This window comes from Acartia tonsa, chromosome 6 (genome assembly GCF_053477335.1).
Source record: "Acartia tonsa isolate MP-2025a chromosome 6, ASM5347733v1, whole genome shotgun sequence".
NCBI classification, from domain to species: domain Eukaryota; kingdom Metazoa; phylum Arthropoda; class Copepoda; order Calanoida; family Acartiidae; genus Acartia; species Acartia tonsa.
In genome coordinates, this window is record NC_137265.1 from 3,398,476 (window position 1) to 3,419,891 (window position 21,416).

The following is a 21,416-nucleotide window of genomic DNA, read 5'->3' on the forward strand; positions in this document are numbered from 1 at the left end:
ATTTTATGACGAGCAATTATTTTTCATAACAAAAAAAATGCTTTTTCTGACCATCGCCAAAAAACGACAAGTAACGGAAACCGCCAATTTCGGCGGTAAAATGGGGGTTGGCGGCGCCAATTAATATTTTTAGCTGTTTATGATCACAATAAAAGACTACATACAAAAATTGGCTGATTAAGGTCTGGAAAGGGTCAAGACAGTTAATTGTTTAAACTAATGTAATAGATTTTTATTTTAGTCAGATGCCAGATGCAGACAATTTAAAAAAAATAACATTTAGAAATATTATCAATTTGTCTACAAAGGGTTAACAACAAAATCAAAATATACAAATCTAATTATTAAAAACATCAAGATGATCTTCTCTATAAATTTTATTTGTAAAGCATTGATATTTTTATCAAATAATATGACAATGATGACAACATTAATAAGTGATTAAATACAGACAAAAAATAGGATGACAACATCCATAAAGACAAAGCTCTAAGATCAGAAGTAAGGACAACTCTCTTGTAATTACTTTTGTAATATTTAATCAACCTTAGTAAAAAATAAAATGAAAATTAGGTGTTCAGGTATGATCCAGCAGGATATAATCCTCCTAGTCTTCAAATAACTTTGAATGGCTCCAGTGTATTTATTTTTTTATTCATAGACTTAAAATTAAGCTTATCTTTCATGCCTACATGACATATTAAATTTTTTTTTAAATCAGCTGTTGTTTCCAGCTGACCGCAGCCAGTGGCGGCAGTCCATGTAAGCTTCAAATCAATTAAATTTTTTAAAAAATATATATTAATTCTTGAGTAATAATAAACTTCCGTGAATAGTAAGGCCATGACCGTTTGGCCACTCCTTGACCGATTTTTAACTGATTTTTTATTTCCTACCTGTAGTTTTGCCGTTTTTAAGCTGCCAGTAGCGGAATTCTAAAACAGCTCTAGACCAGCCAATTTTTGTATGTAGTCTTTATTGTGATCATAAACAGATAAAACTAGTGCCGCCAACCGCCGTTTTACCGCCGAAATTGGCGGTTTCCGTTATTTGTCATTTTTTTTGTTATGAAAAATAATTGCTCGTCATAAAATTTGGTTTTCCTAGCTTTAAAATTGGCCGCTCTAAGCTAAAGCGGATAAGGAGCAGTCTGACCGCTATGACTAGAAAAAGTAATTTTCTCTTAAAATACACATGAACCAACAGAAAAAAGTTTTACGTCTCTATCTGTAACAGGAGCCGAGATAGAGGGGGGGTCTGTCAGGGGGTTAAGTAGGGGTTCAGAAGTTTAACTGCCTGTTTTTGCCGGTTTTGGTGCTGGAAGCGCCAATTTTTTTTTAACTGAGAATAATATTTTAATAAGTTGTAACTATATACAGTGAAAAAAGGGACAAAAAAAGATATTTTTTAGGCCTTTTCAAAAGGCAGTTTTGAAATCCCGTTATTTCTAAAAAAAAATTAAAATGCTTAGAGAATGGTTTGGAAGGTGAATTTAGGTGTTCTGCATATTTCAACTTAAACACATAAGGCCTAAGATATGATATCCCAAAAATCTTTTGTCAAAGTCTACTCTACACCTAGCGCTGGCAATTTCATTTTTCACAGGTATAAAATGCATGATTTTAGAAAACTGACTGGCGCTAGGTCTAGAGTAGACTTTGACAAAAGATTTTTTGGATATAATATCTTTGGCCTTATGTGTTTAAATTGAAATATGCAGAAGAGCTGAAAACCTGCACATTACTGAGATATTGTTAAAACCGCCGTGCTACCGTTATCTGTTGATATTTTACATGCCTGGCGCTAGGTCGCCAGTAGAGATAGAGAGCTGAAATTTTGTACATATATTTCTAGGCCCCTAAAGTAACTTTTTAGGTTAGCAGAAGATTGAAATTCGAAAGTGGGTATTTTCATGAAAAGATCTATTGACCCTAAATGGAAGGAGGAGTGATCATTTCACTTCCTTCCAATTAATTAACAGGGGGAGGGAGGAGACAATGGCCTATACATTATACTGACCCCAATATTTTGTACACACGTTCTGCCATCCGTTATTTGTTTGGTTCACCAATAAAAAGTAACAGGGTATAAACTTTTCCACCATTTATTTTAATCTGCATAATTTAATTTTGTTTGGAGGTACATAAATTTATCGTTCAGTGTCTTATCCCCTACCTATACAGTAAGTCCAGTAATATCTCATAAATGTCTAGACAGATATGTCCTTAATTTTTAGAAATCTTCATATAAAAAGTCTTTTTTTTTCTTTAAACAATTTTAAACACATAAATGCCAAGACTTTAATAAAGAGGGGAGAGGATTGATATTTCTTCCCCATTTAATTATATCAATATTTAAACCCATTTGAATTAAGTAGAAGATTAACTTGGCATAAATATTAACTCATCCCTTCATTAAAGTAATACTAAGGGGGGGGGGGGGGCTTTGTGCTTAGCTAGCCAGGGGGAATTGTGGCGAAAAGCCGGGGTATGGGGGAAATTGGGGGGAATTTTTGTTTAGGGGAGGCATTGGGTTGAAAAAGAGAAGGATAAATGTTACGGAAGCCGTAAGTTAAGGGGGGGGGGAGAGAGAAAAGGGGTGCAGAATAGATAGATAGATAGTTAGGAAGCAGCTGTCCCGAGCCCATCTGGAAAGCGCACACAAAGTAAAATCTTCAGTTAATTTCCGTACGCGGTTGTGAGCGGCTGCCAAAGAAAACGCGCGCATTTCTGTGCTTAAAATAAATGATAGTACAATAAAGAAGACACAAACCAACAAATGTTTAAGTGAATAAATATTTTCCTTTTAGAAAGGTTTAAATAGTGTTTCTTAAAAAAATAAAAACATTTTTAAAAATGATTGCCGCAAGATCATTTGAATTTCTGTCCTTGGCAGAAGATTCAGCTGTAACAGATCTGGACTACAGTGATGGTTCTGAGAGTCCTCCGGACTACGAGGAGGTACATGATGTCGAGAAAATGGTACAGAATGTACACAACGAGACAGTGTACAGCAAGGGTACAATTTTTACCACTAGCAGTACAGACAGCAGTCTGGATATGAATTCTAATAATTCTAGCTCTCGGGAGCGCATTTTGGCGTCCACAGTGTTTTGTATCCACAGAATGGAGGGCTGCAGCTGGATGGGTCAGCTTGGACGGCTCAAGGGCCACCTCAATACCTGCAAGAAGGACGCTATTTTTTGTGTTAAGTCCTGCGGGGCTCGGATAGCCCGTGTCAACATGGAGGACCATATCATGTACACATGCCCTAACCGGGCTATTAATTGTGCCTACTGCAAAAAGCCGTTTTCATCCACAGACATTGATGTGCATCAAAACATGTGCGGGTTCGAACCCTTGTATTGTGAAAATAAATGCGGCCAGCGGATTGCACGCAACCGCTTGAAAGCCCACATGGTTAATACGTGTGCCAAACGGGTTATTAATTGTAAATATTGTGTTAAATCCTACACCGCGGACGCGTTGCAAGGCCATCAAATTATGTGCCCTAAGTTTCCTGTACCGTGCCCAAACAGATGCGGCGAAAACTGCCGCCGCGAGGAGATGGAGCGTCATTTGGTGCGCTGCGAGGCCGGAGCCGTTGGCTGTCCGCACAAAAAGGCGGCCGGCTGCAGCTGGACCGGCCACCCGTCGGTTGTGGACCAACATCTGTTGGATAACAAAGACTATCACATGGATCTTTTGTTGCAGAAAACGCGCAACCAGGCAGAGTATATTGACCGCCTGAAACAGGAGCTGGAACGCGCCAACATCAACAAGGACGGCATTCTCATCTGGAAAATCAAAGATTTCGAGGCCAAGATGGAGGAGGCCAAGGCCAGCGAAGGTTTAGAGCTTGTGTCCCTGCCGTTCTACACCTCGGCCTGTGGGTACCGGCTGCAGGCATCCTTGTTTCTGGCGGGTAACGGCGCCGGCGAAGGCACCCACATGTCCATCTACATCAAGGTAGTGCCGGGCGAGTATGACAACATCCTGAAGTGGCCCTTCAAGCACACCATCTCCTTCACCCTGATTGACCAGGACCCGTGCAGACAGAGCGCTGTCAACATTGTAGAGAGCTTCATCCCCGACCCCAACTGGGCCAACTTTGCCCGGGCCAGCAAGGTTGAGGACCCGGACCAGCTAGGCTTTGGCTTTCCCAAGTTTGTCCCCCACGGCATGTTGGATCTCCGCCAGTATGTTAAAGAAGACACATTATTCATCAAGATCAGAGCGGATCCCAACAAAGGAGTAGCAGTTTAAAAGTGTATACATAGTCAATTACAAAGTGGCTTTGCTACCAAAAAAATTTAATCAAAGTGAATTTTTGATTTTAAAAACATTATGATATTAAAATGATCTCCAAAAAAAATTATGTAAACTCTAGTCAGATGTTATTATTTTACAATATAATGTAATATGTAATGGCCTTATTATCTAAATTATGAACCTATATACGGAGCTATGTACTGTAACTGTACACAATACTGTAGTACATGTTGTACATTTCATGCAGCTGAAGAAACCAAAGATATTGTGTACACCAACAATTGTCTGAGTACACTGTACAATTGTAATGAATGTTTTGTACACAATTTTCTACCTGATAATGAATTATTCAATAATTATTATGTCATAAAATGAATTAAATAAAATAAAGAATAAGAATTAAATTATTGTTTTTTCTTCTTTTATAGTTCAAAAGCTACTCTATAGATAACTTTGTCCGTTTGTATGTTCGATTTAGAAGCGTAGCTGTTGTTAACTTTTGGCATTGTCGTTTAGAAGAATTATGATGTAGTTTTTAAAAGCGAAGTTTTTCTATAATTAGGGTCGGTCCGTCCGTCCGTAGGTCCGTCCGTAACAGATAGCTTTTTCGTTAATTTAGGCATGTTAGAATTGTCCTATCGATTTCAAATTTTGCATGGCGATTCCTTTAGTAGTTAGGTACGATTTAGAAAGCGTAGCAACTCTATAATAATTATCAGAATGTCCGTACGTCCATTTTAAACATGTTGATTTTTCTACTTTTTTAACAACATGTAAGTATGTCCATAAACATTATCCTGTATCAAGCAGTTTTTCAACAAATTTACTGACAATTTTGCTTCGACTCTTATACTTTTATATTCTGATTATTCAGTTCTGACACTATACAAGTGTTAATGTCCGTTTGTCCTACCGTTTCAGTGCTTCGCTTTTATGGATGTTGTCATCCTTGTTGTGACTTAATTTTGACAACATGAGAAAAGGGTAGATATTATTTTTTTGCTTTTTCTTTATCAAGAACGACAACCATCAAACAAGCGATAACATCTTCCATCTTGATTATTAAGAAGTAATCATTGATTATATTATTCTTGGGTGTACATACATAGAAAAAAAAACAACAAAGATAAATTAATTAAATGAGTATTATATACATTTATATATACAGTCAAATTTTATTGATATGGTTAATTTATAAAAAAATTTCTTCCCAAATGGCAGTTTCCTAAAAAGTAGGAAGTATGCAGTAATGTGTAATCACACATTGTTTTCATAAGGCCATATTGTACTTAATTACCAGCCTATAACATAGTGCCTAATCATTACAGGAATCACCATTTTAACAATTTAAATCAATATTCTTAGAAATGACTATAAAGTTGCTTCGTGTTTGAGATTAAACCGTATGGATGCAGGAATCAAAGATTTTGAATGAATTAAATCAAAATCGATATATTATTACTTGGATGTTGCGCCAGATTTTCTTTTACTCTATTAAAGAAAAACTCGAAGCTGTCTAAAATAACAATACCTTCATTCCCTTCCCTCCTATTGGATGAACAGACTGACCAATAAATGAGGTCCATGTTAGCAACATAAACCAAAGACAAATTTACCTCTGTCAATATATTCATGTATATTCTATATCTATTCTTGTCACATCCTATTATATAAAGTAGTAAGCCTTTTTTGTCTGTAGCAAAGGATCTCGCTAACCGCTGAACCCATATGGTTCATCTTTACAATGAAGCTTCTTGTAGGTTTTGAGATTTCATTTTTATAAATAAGTCTAGGTATGGGTTTAGGCTATATTCTGCCCTTCCATATCCCATATCATAGAGCCACTAGATGCTAGGGACGCACTGCTAGTAGAAAATTAAGAGCAATGCTCTTTGGTATGATTTAATTTCTTAATGAATGTTATGAAGCAAAAATTAATTATTTTAAAAAAATATAGAAAGCAAATTTGCGTAGAAAAATTGATTATACAATCATTCATTTCCTTTTGTGTAGATAATTGGACCTTAAATTTTATATGAGAGGTTTCGTGATTTTATATATTTATTTTTACAGATGCAAAACTATTTTCCAGTAAGGCTTTCAAACCGATTAATATCCGCTGATTTATAGCCGGTTCGTAGACAATTTTCCACGAGTATTAAAATTCATACCAGTTTTGTTAGCCCGGGCCTTCGAGATGTTATGTTAGCTATGACGAGTCTACATAAACCCTTAAGTTAAAATAATTGAGCCCTTTGACAACAAATACGATTTGTAAGTAGCTGTGCAAATTTGTAAATCTAAACAAAATTGTAAGTAAATTTGCTGCAAAACTGCTTAAATACGGGATAAAGTTTAAGGACATACTTACATTTTTAGAACTTGATTATAGGGATGTTTTGCGAATACATTTGTACCAGTATTCCAAAAATTGGATAGTTATATCACATAAACATTAATGGTAATGCTTTTATTGAGGGCTACGCTTTCTAACTCTAATTGTTATATGCATCATGTAAAGTTTGAAATTGATAGGATAATTTTAACATGTCTCAATTAACAAAAAGAGCAAACAGTTTCGGACGAACGTACCTAAGGACCCTAATTATAGAAATGGTTCGCCTTTTAAACAGTAGAAAGTATGTATAGATATGAAATATTAAACTTTTACGATTGTCGTATATTTTCAACCTGGAACTTCCGCTATCTAATGATGCTTTACCTACCTACTCTGTGTATCATTACGGACGGACAGACACGCCAAGAAGTTTTGTACCACTTGGAAAATATCTTACTTTTTAGCTATTCAAAGGAATATTTCAATAGTTATATCTCGCATCCTATTATAAACAGATTTCCGCAGATATAAAAATGTACAATTATAAGATTAAAACCAGATTTTTAACCCCGAGGTGCCGAAAACCTGGGCTAAAAAACTGGTTTTAATCTTATGATTGTACATTTTTATATTCGTAGAAAGCTGGGTATAATACGATGCTAGACATAGTTTTTTCGTATGGATGAGAACCGGTTCTTATCCACCGGATTCGAATGAATACGAGAATAGTTATTTCTCGTATCGTATTATAAACGGCTTTCCGCGGATATGGAATGTACAATTATAAGATTAAAACTAGTTTTAATCTTATGATTGTACATTTCTATATTCGTAGAAAACTGGATATAATACGATGCTAGACATAGTTTTTTCGTATGGATGAGAACCGGTTCCTATCCACCGGATTCGAATGAATATGAGAATAGTTATTTCTCGTATCGTATTATAAACGGCTTTCCGCGGATATAGAATGTACAATTATTAGATTAAAACTAGTTTTTTTAGCCCCGTGGTGCCGTTCATTCCCAATGATGATACACAAATTTACCCCCTCTGTAGATTATAATTAGTGGTTGAAACGTTTGGGCAATTAACTTACTGAACCATCCAATCATACATAATGTACAAATAATGGAGTTGATTCTTCCCGACCAATTTGCGGGATTCAACCTTGCCCTAGTGGCGCTGGCGGGGTGGGGTGGGGTGAATATCTATTTTACAACCCTCACTTAGATTTCCGGTCTAGGGGGATGGACATACATAGCCGGGTTGTAATTTCTGGGGGGGGGGGGGGGTGCAATTAACAAAAAGGCAGATAGTTAAAGTCCTTTTTCAGTAGCAAAGCTACTCTATAATTCAGTCTGTCTGTCCGTCCGCCCTTCAGTAAGTAACGCTTTGTGGAAAATGTAATTTTCTTGGCTGCTTTTATAGATAAAAGGCTGTCATTAATTGTGAAGATTCAGGAAACCACTCAACGCCCCGTACATAATTTACTTAGTTTGTCGGTCTTTCAGTCATGCTACAAAAGTAATATGTATATTATACTAGCGGCTTCGCCCCTAGCCTCTAGGGGCTTTGCCCCAAGAGGTTTGATCAACCTATTTTTGTGTTATTTAAATTTAAAAAGAAAAATAATTTTTTGGGGGGTTATTTTTCAAATTTTTTGGGGGGGTTGGGGGTGTCCCACCCCCCCAAGAAAATAGCTTAAAACCATCACAGGACCAGTAGGTATATTCCCTGAAGAGTAGAGCCCAATCGGTTCAGTGGTTACTGAGATCTTAAGCTTCAGACAGACAGACGGACATACAGACATCGTACTACTTTGTATTATAGATATGTAAATGGGTTCATGTTTTTTCTCAACAAATTTATTCTGAATTAATGAACTTCTGCTTTTAAATCCATTTTTCATAACTCCAACCAAAACTTTTATGTATCGCTACTTTTGAAAATATATTTTTAAAAAGTAGTTTCTTTGTAAATCCCTTCTAGTTAAAGTAAAACAACAGAGCATCTTACAGCATGCTATTTTGTTTATTTCTTAAAAGGTATTGGCATTTTAGATCTATGTATAGATAGTAGAGGAATAGTAAGGTGTTATAATAATATATAATCTTGTTATAGCTCCAATGCTAAAGCACAAAATTATCATTGTTTGATGTTTTTTTTTATATTGATGACAGGTTGAATTATAATTCATCCTCTCCGAATAGATACATAGAGTTTAATTAATTGAAAATATATAGAATGGAATAGAATTTATTAACTAATGCAATACATTTAAATTATTAAATATACATATAAAATCATATTTTAAAAAATTGCATAGCAAGGAGTAATTAAGCCTTGGAGTAGGCCGTAAATTTACCCCTTTAATTTATTTCATTTATTATTTTATTTATAGCGAGAATTACAAAAATTATTTATTATATAAAGATATTTACACAAATTTAATAGATCAATAATTAAGTGGGTTGACTTAATAACTATTTACAGTTACAGAAGTTGGTACAGATTTTATTTTATCTAATAGGTTTAATCATCCAATTAATAGGCATTCCTAATACGGCCTATTAAACTTATCTTGGGAGACATATATAAAAACCACCCCATGACTTAATTTGAAAATAAAACTGCCTAAAACTAACCTGGAACGTACAATGTAGAACCTAATCTGCTCAGAGTTGTTAGTGAAATCTTAAGCTACAGACAAAATACCGAACTACTTTATAATTGCATCTCTAGTGTTTTGATGGAATGTTAACCCTTCATGGGAAATGGTTTTCCGATTTTGTTTTGGTCAAAATCAACCTCCCCCCACCCTCCCCCCTACTCCTTCCTGATCTATTTAGATGTCATCATGGATGTTGTTCTATATTATATGTATTTGTATCGGTGTCCTATAAATTCCACATAAATATTAAAAGCGCATCTGCAAAAATCAGAAAAGAACACAAAAAACAGGTTATCTTCAAAAACGAAAATGTCCGTAATATCAAAGTATCACAACAATTTTACATATATAATTCCAAAAAGTCAAAATATATCAAATGCAACTATATTAAACGAGTTTTAGGTTTAATCTTCAAATTTAGCTGTTATGAACTTTTTCGTATGTGCTTAAAATGTAAGTCAATCTCATAAAACCCTATTTACAGTATGGCTTCCAAACCGATTAATATCCGCTGGATTAGAATCAGTTTTCAGCCATTTTACCATTACCTCGTAAGGACGGGATTCTCCTTTGATTCAAGTGATCATCTAGAGAATCTAGAGCATCATCCACGTGTAATTGGATGCGATACTCTAACACCCAAGCATATTAGGTTAAGTAACATTCATCAGACAACCGACCCTTTGATTGCACGACCTTTGTCTGGGAAGTCCTAACTGTTCATGTTTATGGGCCAAGGCATTCCCCCTACTCTTACTATTTATATGGTGCGCCTGATTTCCCACAAATATTGAAATAAAATACCTACTATTTTTCAGATTAATATCCGCAGAAAGCTGTCTATGTATAATACGATGCTATTAATAACTATTATTTATTATCTATTTTAGTTTTATTATTTGCTTCTTTTGTGAATTTAACGTTTCTAAAGCTATGTTATGCGGAAGTCATTGAACAACTTATACATATGTCTTATTTTATTAAAAACATCCGGCGAAAATTTCTGTTTATTGATAGGTGCCAATCATGGGATGATTTTCATAATAACATATATATCATTACCTTATCTTTAATTATAAGGCTTTATGATAAAAAGGCTACTTTTTATTCCCACTAGTGGCTTCGCCCAAACAGAAGCAGGGGAGTTACCCCATCCCCCCCTTTTTTTTACTAGGGCAATTTTTAAAAGCAAATCTTTCCTGAAGTTAGGGTAGGTCCGTCCGTACGTAAAGGTTAGCTCTTTTCGTTAATTTAGACATGATTTTTAACAACAAATTTTTATGTAACATTATTGTCCGATTAATCTGAATTTTGGAATACTGATTTCTAGGACAACAAAGTACAATGTTACAAGCGAAGCATCTCTATAATCTATATCTTAAACCTTATCCTGTATTTATGCAGTTTTGCAACAAATTTACTTAAAATTTTGTTCATACTTATACATTTGTATTCTGCTTAATCAGTTCTGACACTCTACTCCTAATGTTACAGGGCTTCGCTTTTATGGATGTTGCCATCCTTGTTTACTTACATTTCTTACTAAATACAAAATAAATTAAAGAAATCATCGTGAGGTAGAAACTAAATAGTAGTTTCTACAACACAGCAGAATATTCATAAAATGGAAGTAGTAGAATTTCCTATATAACGAATATGTCAACGCCCCTCCCCCCCCTAAATTAAGCATATTAATGTGTACAGATTATTTTCTACTTTGCAAGATTTTTTAGGTACGAAGAACCTAAAGGCAAATTTGCAAAAAAAAACAAGGTTAGGTTGACATTGACCATGTTAGATAAGGGCTAGGAGAGCCCTGTAGGGTTAAAGCTTCACGCAAGTATATTTTCTTCATTGACAAAATTCATAAACAGTTGCTTGGTAGTCTTGAAAATCATACAACAATTTTATCAGTCAATGGGGCGAAAAACACATTGAAAATTGATGTATATCAGAGGAGAACCGATAGCCCAACTGACAAAGTGAATAATAGAGTGTATATGCTATTTTTTATTTTTTATTAAATGTATGATAATTTCAAAAACGCCAAAAAAGGGCGCAACAAATTGGCACTCGTAATTCCAAACCTAAAGTATTATAAAAACCGTAACCTTTAAAAGTTTTAAAGAAATTTTGAAATTGGTAATTAAACGTAATCTATAATATTATGACTTTATATACATACCAGCGGTTGCGCCCCTAGATTCTATGGGCTCTATATTCGAAGGGATATTAAAGGGCAGACAAATAGCTTAAATCCATACCCAGACTTATTTATACAAAATAAGATAGCCTGAAACCATATTAGGACCTATAAGAAGCTTTACTGTAAAGGAGAACAATATCGGTTAAGGGGTTAGCGAAATCATTCGGGACAGACAAAAAACGCTTACTACTTTATATAATAGGATGATGTGTTAAAACTACAAAATAAAAAACATGATTTTGAAAAACAACTACTTAAAATAAATATTAAAACGTTTTTATAAATGAATTATTTGCTGGATTGTTTACATATTACATTTAATTGAATTTATTATAAACAAGTTTGTATATTTGTATACCTAAAAAAAAATTACCTATTCAATTAAGATGACCATTTGTAAGAAGTATGTGCTTATACAGTCTCAAATGTGTTGCTTGCGTAAAATGATTTGTATTTTTTTTTAAAGCGAAGCTTTTCTATAATTAGGGTCGGCCCGTCCGAGACAGATAGCTTTTATTCGTTAATTCAGGCATGTTAGAATTGTCCTATCGATTTCCAACTTTGCATGGTTATTCCTGTAGTAGTTAGGTACGATTTAGAAAGCGTAGCAACTCCATAATCATTACCAAAATGTCCGTACGTTTATTTTAAACGTGTTGATTTTTTACTTTTTTAACATCAATTTTTTATGTGATCTAATTATCCGATTGATCTGATTTTTGGTATACTGCAAAGCAACTAAAGCATACCCAACTGTTATAGTAATCATCATGCATAAGTTTGAAATTGATAGAACATTTATAACATGCTTAAATTAACGATAGGATCTAAACGTTACTAATGGACGAACGTACAGACCATAAATATAGCAAATTTTTGCTTGAAGAAACCAATTTAAAGAACGTTAGAAAGGTAAGTTTTTAATAATTCTAATATATTTTTTCTTCAGAAGAGATATCCTTGTCCCTGATTTGATGAAATTAATTATGGGACTACAGCCAAAATATTTATATATCCATTATCAAAAACTATTCTCAATACTGTATTAAAATGGATATGATTTATGTGGATATATTGACAAGGGAAAATTGACATCAATTTATATTTCTAATATGGACTTCATCTATTGGTCAGTTCGTTTATCTCTTAGGAGGGGAGGGGAGGGGATGGGATGGTGGTGTCGTTAATTTAGCCAGCTGCGAGTATTACTTTGTAATAGTACATGAAAATCTGGTGTAACATCCAAGTAATAATATATCCACATACTGCATGTATCAGTCAGTCAATTCTAAGAAATTAAGCGAGCATAATACAAAGTAAAATGATGTCTGTCCGTCTGTCCGTCCGTCCGTTCGTCCGTCTGAAGCTGAATAATCGGATTCTACTCTTCAGGGAATATACCTACTGGTCCTGTGTTGGTTTTAGGCTATTTCTTGGGGGGGGGGGGGGGGGTGGACACCCCCAACCATCCAAAAAACAAAAAAATCCCCCCCATTTTTTTTGCTTAATATTTCCTAGGTCCTTTTTTATGAAGATTTCCTTGGTCCTTTTACGAATTTCGCCTTAATTTTTTTTGTTGCCCCAAGAGGCAAGGGGCGAAACCGCCAGTATTTAAAACAGAATGTGTAATGTCACGATTTTTAGTTGCGAAGCTACTCTGAATGCCTACACGTCCTTCTGTCTTTCCAAGAGGTGTGTCAATAGGGGGATAATGTAGTGGGATATTGAAAACAAAAATCGGGGGAGAGGGGAGTCGACAGCACTCTACCTAAAGGGTGTGCAAAAAAATGCGGACATTTTTAAAATTGAAATTGCGCGGCTTGTGTTAATAGTAGAAAAATACTACGCATACCGTTAGAACCGCTAAAAAGTATATTTTTAGGAAATATATAAACGATTCCTGTGCTACGCATAGTTTAGGAGCTACGTGTTAAAATGTCCCAACTGACTTAAAACTTGACTTGCGAGTAAATTTTGGGACATTTTACCATCTGGCTCCTAGATCATTTGTAGCACAGGAACCGTACTTATATTTACAAAAAATACAGTTCATAGCGGTTCTAATGGTATGCGTAACATTTTTGTACTATTAAAACAAGCCGCGCAATTTCAATTTTAAAAATGTCCGCATTTTTTTTGCACACCCTTTAGTAAGACAATAACAATCCCTAATCATTACCAAAGTTCTTTGAAAACACTTTATTTTATGTACATAAAAATAACAAAGAGTTTTGTTTTAGTTTCAATTCCAAAACTATTTAATTTAAATTACAAACAAATGTTATTTAAGTAAAATCTATTCAGATTTTCATGAAAACGAAGCCTAGAAACTTTCAAAATAATGGTTACTACATTTGTTAGGTCCGAGGTGCCGAAGAACTGGTCTAACAAAACTGGTATAAATTTTATGATTTTTATTGTCATATTATTCAAAAATTGTCTGTAATACGATAATTCATATGATTTTTCAGTACGACTGAGAATCGGTTCTAGTCCATCGGATATTTATCGGTTTCGAAGCGATAGTGGAAATGTCTTTCCAAAAAATAAAATAAAAATACAGACCTTCTTATATTCGTTGTTGTGTAATGTGTCGTCGTGTACAAACTATTATTTTAGAAAAAAATAATAAAATCTAATTTTTAACCTTTTTTACGTATTACTCTTGATTTGAAAGTAGTAAAAAATATAATATAATATCTTCATAATATGCATATAATATAAAATTTCTCTACAGCAAGGATGACAACAACCATAAGTGCTTAGCTTAACAAATCTAACAAATTAATATTATCCATTGTAGAAAAGTTCTTAATTATTTTTTAAAGCAAATTGCTAAATATCTATAGCACTAAGCCTCCTAGATTGTAACTTATTGTCGTAGGAATCTTCATTGTTTTAAAGATACTTAAATACAAAAATTTTGCATCGCGTTGAAAAGCCTGGAATAAATAAAATATTCCCTGCCTATAGTTTCTTATTAAAAGCGAAGTTTTTCTATAATTAGGGTCGGTCCGTCCGTCCGTACGTCCGAGATAGATAGCTTTTATTCGTTAATTTATGCATGTTAGAATTGTCCTATCGATTTCAAACTTTGCATGATGATTCCTGTAGTAGTTAGGTACGATTTAGAAAGCGTAGCAACTCTATAATCATTACAAGAATTTCCGTACGTCCATTTTAAACATGTTAAATTTTTTACTTTCTTAACAACAAATTTTTATGTGATCTAATCATCCGATTGATCTGATTTTTGATATGTTGATTCCTGGGACAACAAAGTATAATGTTATAAGCGAAGCAACTCTATATTCAAGTCCTAAAAATGTAAGTATGTCCATAAATATTATCCTGTATCAAGCAGTTTTTCAACAAATTTACTCACAATTTTGCTTTGACTCTTATACATTTATATTCTGATTATTCAGTTCTGACACTATATAAGTGTTAATGTCCGTTTGTCCTACCGTTTCTGTGCTTCGCTTTTATGAATGTTGTCATCCTTTTTAATTCTAAATTCCATAAATTTAATACCATAGCTATCCGTTAGACCCTTGAGATAAAAAGGCCCCTTTAATAATTCCTCTGTTTAGTAGACACCCCATGTCTACGCCCCTACCTCTAGTTTCACATCAATAGGACAATTTCCAGGGGATAAGACAATGGCCGATAACTTGATATACATCCCCAATGCTGATATACAAAATTAGCCATTCTGTAGAATAAAACTAGTGGTTGAAATACTTGAACACTCAACTCAGTAAACCAACCAATCAAAAATTACTAAAGTCCTCAAAGTTGTTGAGCCAACTAATAAGAAACGTTATCATAAAACTTTGGGGATTAGTGCAATAAACAACCCATTGTCCCCTCTCTCTCTCTGACAATTTCTCAGCAATCTACAGACACGTCATTCCCTAATTGTAGAAAATCTCTGTTTAATATTTTCGTTTAATAATGAGAAAACTGGTGTAAACACAGCTGGGATGAGAACAACGCTCCAAATTTTCTCATGGACGGACAGACCTCACCAACTTTTTATTTATAGCGAAGCTGCTCTGTAAAACCAATTGTATGTACGTCCGTATACCTAAATTATTTTTTTAATGGTGATTCTCTTGATACTATTTTAGACACACAAAGCTGTAATAGTGCCTATAAAAATTGACGTCATACAATACAAATGACCAATGATAGGCCGATACACAGACTAAATATCCCATGGCAGGCCAGTTTATTTTTTATTTGACCAATGTTAGGCCAGTATGACGTCATTTTTTTAGGCAATATAAAAATCTTGTGTGAAATCTTCTGAAGCTTTTTAGAGTGCCTATAAAAAATAACGTCATACTGGCCTACCAATGGTCAATTAAAATGTATACTGGCTTGCCATGGGTAATTTAGTCTGTGTATTGGCCCATCATTTGTCATTTGTAGTGTAAGACGCCATATTTTATTAGGCACTTCAAAGACCTTTAAATCTTCTCTAAAACTTATTTTGTTCTACTTTTTGCCTTTTTGAAGACTTATGAATGTTGTCAACCTTGTTTTTGCCCAAACAGTAAAATTACAACTTACTTTAAGTGAGTACCTATGTCTTCAATTAAAAATATATCAATTTTTTCCAGAAGGAGATTCTTAACTTTAACTTAAACGTTACTTATTTCTTTCATAGTTCTTTCTCGCATCGTATTAAAAACGTCTTTCCGCGGATATAGAATGTACAATTATAAGATTAAAACCAGTTTTTTTTAGCCCCGATGTGCCGAAGGCACGGGCTAGAAAATCTGTTTTTTATCTTATGATTGTACATTTTCATATTCGTAGAAAGCTAGGTATAATACGATGCTAGACATAGTATATGCGAAAAAGGCCTATTTTACGCGTTTTTTCTTCAGGGAGGCTTTCCCTGTGCATCATTGGATCTTGGCTATTCCAGATTATTTGTAGGCCTTCTTATACCGCTTAAAATGGTGTGCGGGTATGATCTGTACGTTCAGCCGTTTGGCAGCTAGCAGCCTTTAAAATTCATAGATTTTTGGCAATATTCGTTACCAGCAATATTTTACCGTGAACTGCAGTAGATCCGGGACGTCTTTACTCCGTTACTCCGGCTGCTAGTTGTTATAAAATACTGAAAAATGACTCTTTGACTTTGAAAAAGGACACTGTTGATATAAATATAACTGCAGCTACTGAATTGTGTCTCAAAGATATATGTAATAATCAACACAAGTCGCTGAAAAGCTCCTTTTTAAAATTACCAACAACCCTTTTAATTTTCAAATTTCTTGATATGTTTGTTCACAGGCAAGGCGTCTGAGTATTTATACAAAAAAGCTAAATATTTAAGAGATGAATATTTGATGGCTGTTATCATCAGTTAGAATGAACGCCAAGCTGTCACCATTAAGTAAGTTCTTGAATTATGTGATAGCTGAATGAAAAGTCGTTATTAATGAACAAAAAAAAGGAACTATTACATACATATATAGTTTTGGCAATTAGTCAACTGAGGTCATTTTTACACTGCAACTTCAGATTGTTAGAAATGCTGCTTCTCGTCTTGCTAAAACAAAGGCTTTTTGAGGATATAGGGCAAAACTTCATTTTTGGTTAATTTAAAGCATCAATGAATTTATTTCTTATAATCCTATCATATAAAGTAGTAAGGTTTTTTTTTGTCAGAAGCTTAAGATATCAATAACTACTGAACTGATTAGGTTTTCTATTTCATGTATGCGTCACATAGATACTGTGATGGTTTTAGAATATTTACTTTTCTTCTTTGGATGGTTTTAAGCTATTTCTATTGCCTCTTTCTGTTGAATACAGATCCCACTGGATGATATTGGCATATCCGCTAGTATTATTATAAACTAGTTGCTAGGATTGTGGACAAGGTCAAGGAATAGCTTAAAACCACTCTAAGATAATTATAAAGTTCCTGAAAATCTAAAACAATTCGGGCCAGCAATTTCCGAGATCTTTAGCTTCAGGCAAAAAACTTTACTACTTTATATTATAGGATAGTTTTAATCATTGTATGAACATAAATTTCCCATGGTACAGGAAGCTAGGACGAGAAAACGTTGTGAATAGTTAGATAGATAGATAGTTGGTAAATAGATAGTAAGATAGATAATTTCATTATAATGCATAATGGACTTAACAAAATTTATGTAAATTATGATTAGAAGCAAAGCTACTCTATACTCTACATTAACCCTATAAATTATTTATCTACGATCAGAGTCCGTGATTTATCAAATTAATTCCATTTGATATTGCTGAAAATTTGGATAGCTTTGTTGCATATTGTTTTAGATATTCATTTTTAGAGAAATCTTACAACAGAAAATTAAACCTTTAACTGTAATAGCAGCCTAAAATTCACATTTCTCTATAACATTTAAGACGGATATATAGAAGGACATTTTAATTATTGAGTAGTCTCGCTTTCACATGTCTATATGCAGAAGCCATAAAGTTAAAGATGTTAAATTTTGTATTTGATAATATTTATAAGTTTAGTTATGAAACTTTTACGATATAAAAAGAATACAACTTTCAATTATAATTTATAAAAAAACAATAAAAAGGGACATATATGCCATATTATCTATATATTTTTTAAAGTAAAGACTATATTTATCATTTAATATATATTTAGGGTAATTGGATTTATAAACAGTTATCTGCGAATAGAAATTTTTTTTATATATAATAGATTTCTTGGTTTCAGAGGTTTTTTTTATAACGTGGAGAATTTCTATTCAAAATAAGTTTTGTCCAACGATTTGCCTCGCTTGAAAATATTTGTTTATCTAAATAACTTCCCTGTGTGTTGGTATATTAATGATTAAATCAATATTTTATTATCAGTAAATCAGTCAAAATGATCACAAACTAAAAGTGTTCTAACACTTCCACGAAAGTGTACAAAAGAAAGATGATGATATTATCTCTTTTTTAAAAGCTAAGCTTTTCTATAATTAGGGTCGGTCCGTCCGTCCGTCCGTAACGGATAGCTTTTTTCGTTAATTTAGGCATGTTAGAATTGTCCTATCGCTTTCAAATTTTGCATGATGATTCCTATAGGAGTTAGGTACGTGTTAGAAAGCAAAGCAACTCTATAATCGTTACTAGAAAGTCCGTGCGTCCATTTTAAACATGTTGATTTTTAACTTTTTAACATCAAATTTTTATGTGATCTAATTATCCGATTGATCTAATTTTTGATATGTTGATTCCGTGGACAACAAAGTATAATGTTATAAGCGAAGCAACTCTATAATCAAGTCCTAAAAATGTAAGTATGTCCATAAACATTATCCTGTATCAAGCAGATCTCCAACAAATTTACTTACAATTTTGCTTTGACTCTAGTAAGACTGCGTAGTTACGGCAGAGTTTAAACTTTATAATCCCTATGCAAAGAACCTAGTAATAGTGTCTAACTTTTTATCTTTGTGACGTAACAAAAATCCATCTCTTTTTTAGGGGTTTCCTTTCCCACCTCCCCTCTCATCCTTTGATTTTTGTTACGTCACAAAGATAAAAAGTTAGACACTATTACAAGGTTCCTATGCAAATAAACAATAATACTTTTACTATTCTGTCGGTATGGCGTTCGATATGACACAAGAATATACCCTCTAGTTTTCCCTCCAAACGTAGTTGACTGACGGAAGGATATTTGAAAGTATAAAGTAGCTTCACTACTACAAAACAAGACTTTTGGTGGAAGCGTTTGAACACTATTATCATTCATGAATGGTAATAATTAAGCTTTCATAACTTTAGATATGGAACTACTCAGGGATCTAAAGGGATAAGACACTGGCTGATAAATTGATGATACAAAAAATTACCCCTTAAGTAATTATAATTAGTGGTTGAAACGTTTGGACACTCAACATAATGAATCAACCAATCACAATTCATTAAAAGTCCCCAAAATTGCTGAGGCAATGAATAAGAAAACATTTTTATAAAACTTTGGGGACTATTGTAATAAACATCCCAATGTCCCCCTCTCCCTGTATGAAACTACTAGGAGATTAATATAGAATTAGAGAATCAAAGATTTTTTAAAGGTTTGTACTGTTATACCTTAAATATACAGAAAAACTCAAAAAGACTTTAATCTAGGATTTCAGTTGGGATCTAAAGGGATAAGACAATAGCCGATAAATTGATGTACATCCCCAATGATGATACACAAAAATACATACCCCGTCTTTAGATTACAACTAGTGGTTGAACTGAATGATTCAATCAATCAAAAGTCCCCAAAGTTGTCAAGCCACAATAAAGAAAATGTTTGAACTTTGGGAACTAGTGTAATAAACAGCGCAATGTCCCCTCCCTCCCTCCCTAGATTGTAGACCGTTATCTTACAAATCTGACATACAGACATACCAATAAACGTTGAAAACTATATCATACGTTTTCTTATTATCAGGGTTCGGAAGCCGCGTGTAAGCCTCAGTGAAATCTTCATTTTATCACTATAAAATTCAGCTGGATGTATAAAACTGCTCTCTAGCAAACAATCCTTCTTTCTGAAATTTCTTTTTCTGCTCACAAGCAGGTTTAAAACTGAGGCTTATGCGCGGCTGAGGCGCGGCTTCCAAACCCTGCGACACCATGGAAACTGTCCCAATTTTGTATAACTTTTGCGGAACATGTTCCAGTTACGTCATATTTTTCTTTCCTGAAAAAGGGAAGGGGGGAAGAAAATCTCTTCAAAAGAGATGGGGAAAACCCCCTTTTCTCCCTTCTCTTTTTTCTTCCCCCCTTCCCTTTTTTTTCTTTCCCCCTTTCTTTTTCGTGAAAGAAAAATATGACGTAACTGGAACATGTTCCGCAAAAGTTATACAAAATTGGGACAGTTTCCATGGTGTCGAACCCTGCATATTATTCACACTGTACGAATTTTGGAAGTTATGAGTTATGAATTGTTAATTTTCAAAAGAGGAAATTAGAGGGATGATTTCATATAGGTTTATTCCTTTAAAAGAATATTTTGGTGGGAAAATATTTTTAAAACATTTACTAACATTTACTTGTAATGAGGCCACGTGTGGATTAGTTCAATGAAAATGCTGTATTGATTAAATCCTATAATACAAAGAAGTAAAATCTTAAAAGCAAGGCTTATTCTATAATAAGCGCCTGTACGTTCGTCCGTACGTCACGGTTAGCTTTTTCCGTTAATTTTCGTATGTTAGATTATTCATTTGAAATGTATAATAGTTAGATACCAGAAAGTCCGTACGTCCTATTAAATAATTCTGATTTTAATTTTTTTGTATAAAAACATTAACCCATTCATGTGATTTTTGTGACATTGATACCTATGACAACCAGGTACAATAGTACATATATCTTTAAGTGTAGATTTATAATTCTTTAATTGTCTTACCCCTGTATAATTGAACGAACGCTAGAATTGTGGATAAATTTTGTTGATTCCACACACAAACAAAATTATTTCAATTAATTGGAAATCGATATCAAGGTGTCCCCACGTATAAACTAATAAATTTTAGTTAAATCTAGCAAAAAGTAAAAACTCTTTTCTCTGTAGTGTGCAGTCATTTTACCAATATTAATCACGAGGATCTACACAAGAAATTTCTGAGGCATATCTTTCTTTTTTAATTGATTACAAAATTTTTTCAAATTAAAGGAGAAACATTTTTTCACCTTATATATTTTCAATAGACGTACAGACGGACGGAGGAATAGTTGATATAGAGTAGATGTTTTGATGTAATAGGGAATCTTAATTTTGATGGAATACCATTGAGTGCTTTGCTAAAAATCATTAAGATTGTGCTACATCGCGGAAACACCCAAAAGATGGTTTATATTGATATTTTGAGTTGTAGCGGACCAAAGTTACTGATGAACATCTAC

The 21,416-nt window shown here is 33.7% G+C and overlaps 1 protein-coding gene across 1 annotated transcript; it reads left to right on the top strand.

Moving 5' to 3' along the window:
- The first annotated feature begins 2,682 nt into the window (after positions 1-2,682).
- LOC145321602 (TNF receptor-associated factor 4-like) lies at positions 2,683-4,675 on the top strand. Its single transcript, XM_080163044.1, has one exon. It carries the CDS (start codon positions 2,856-2,858, stop codon positions 4,263-4,265), a length of 1,410 nt encoding a protein of 469 aa, XP_080019170.1. The 5' UTR covers positions 2,683-2,855; the 3' UTR covers positions 4,266-4,675.
- The last annotated feature ends 16,741 nt before the right edge of the window (positions 4,676-21,416 follow it).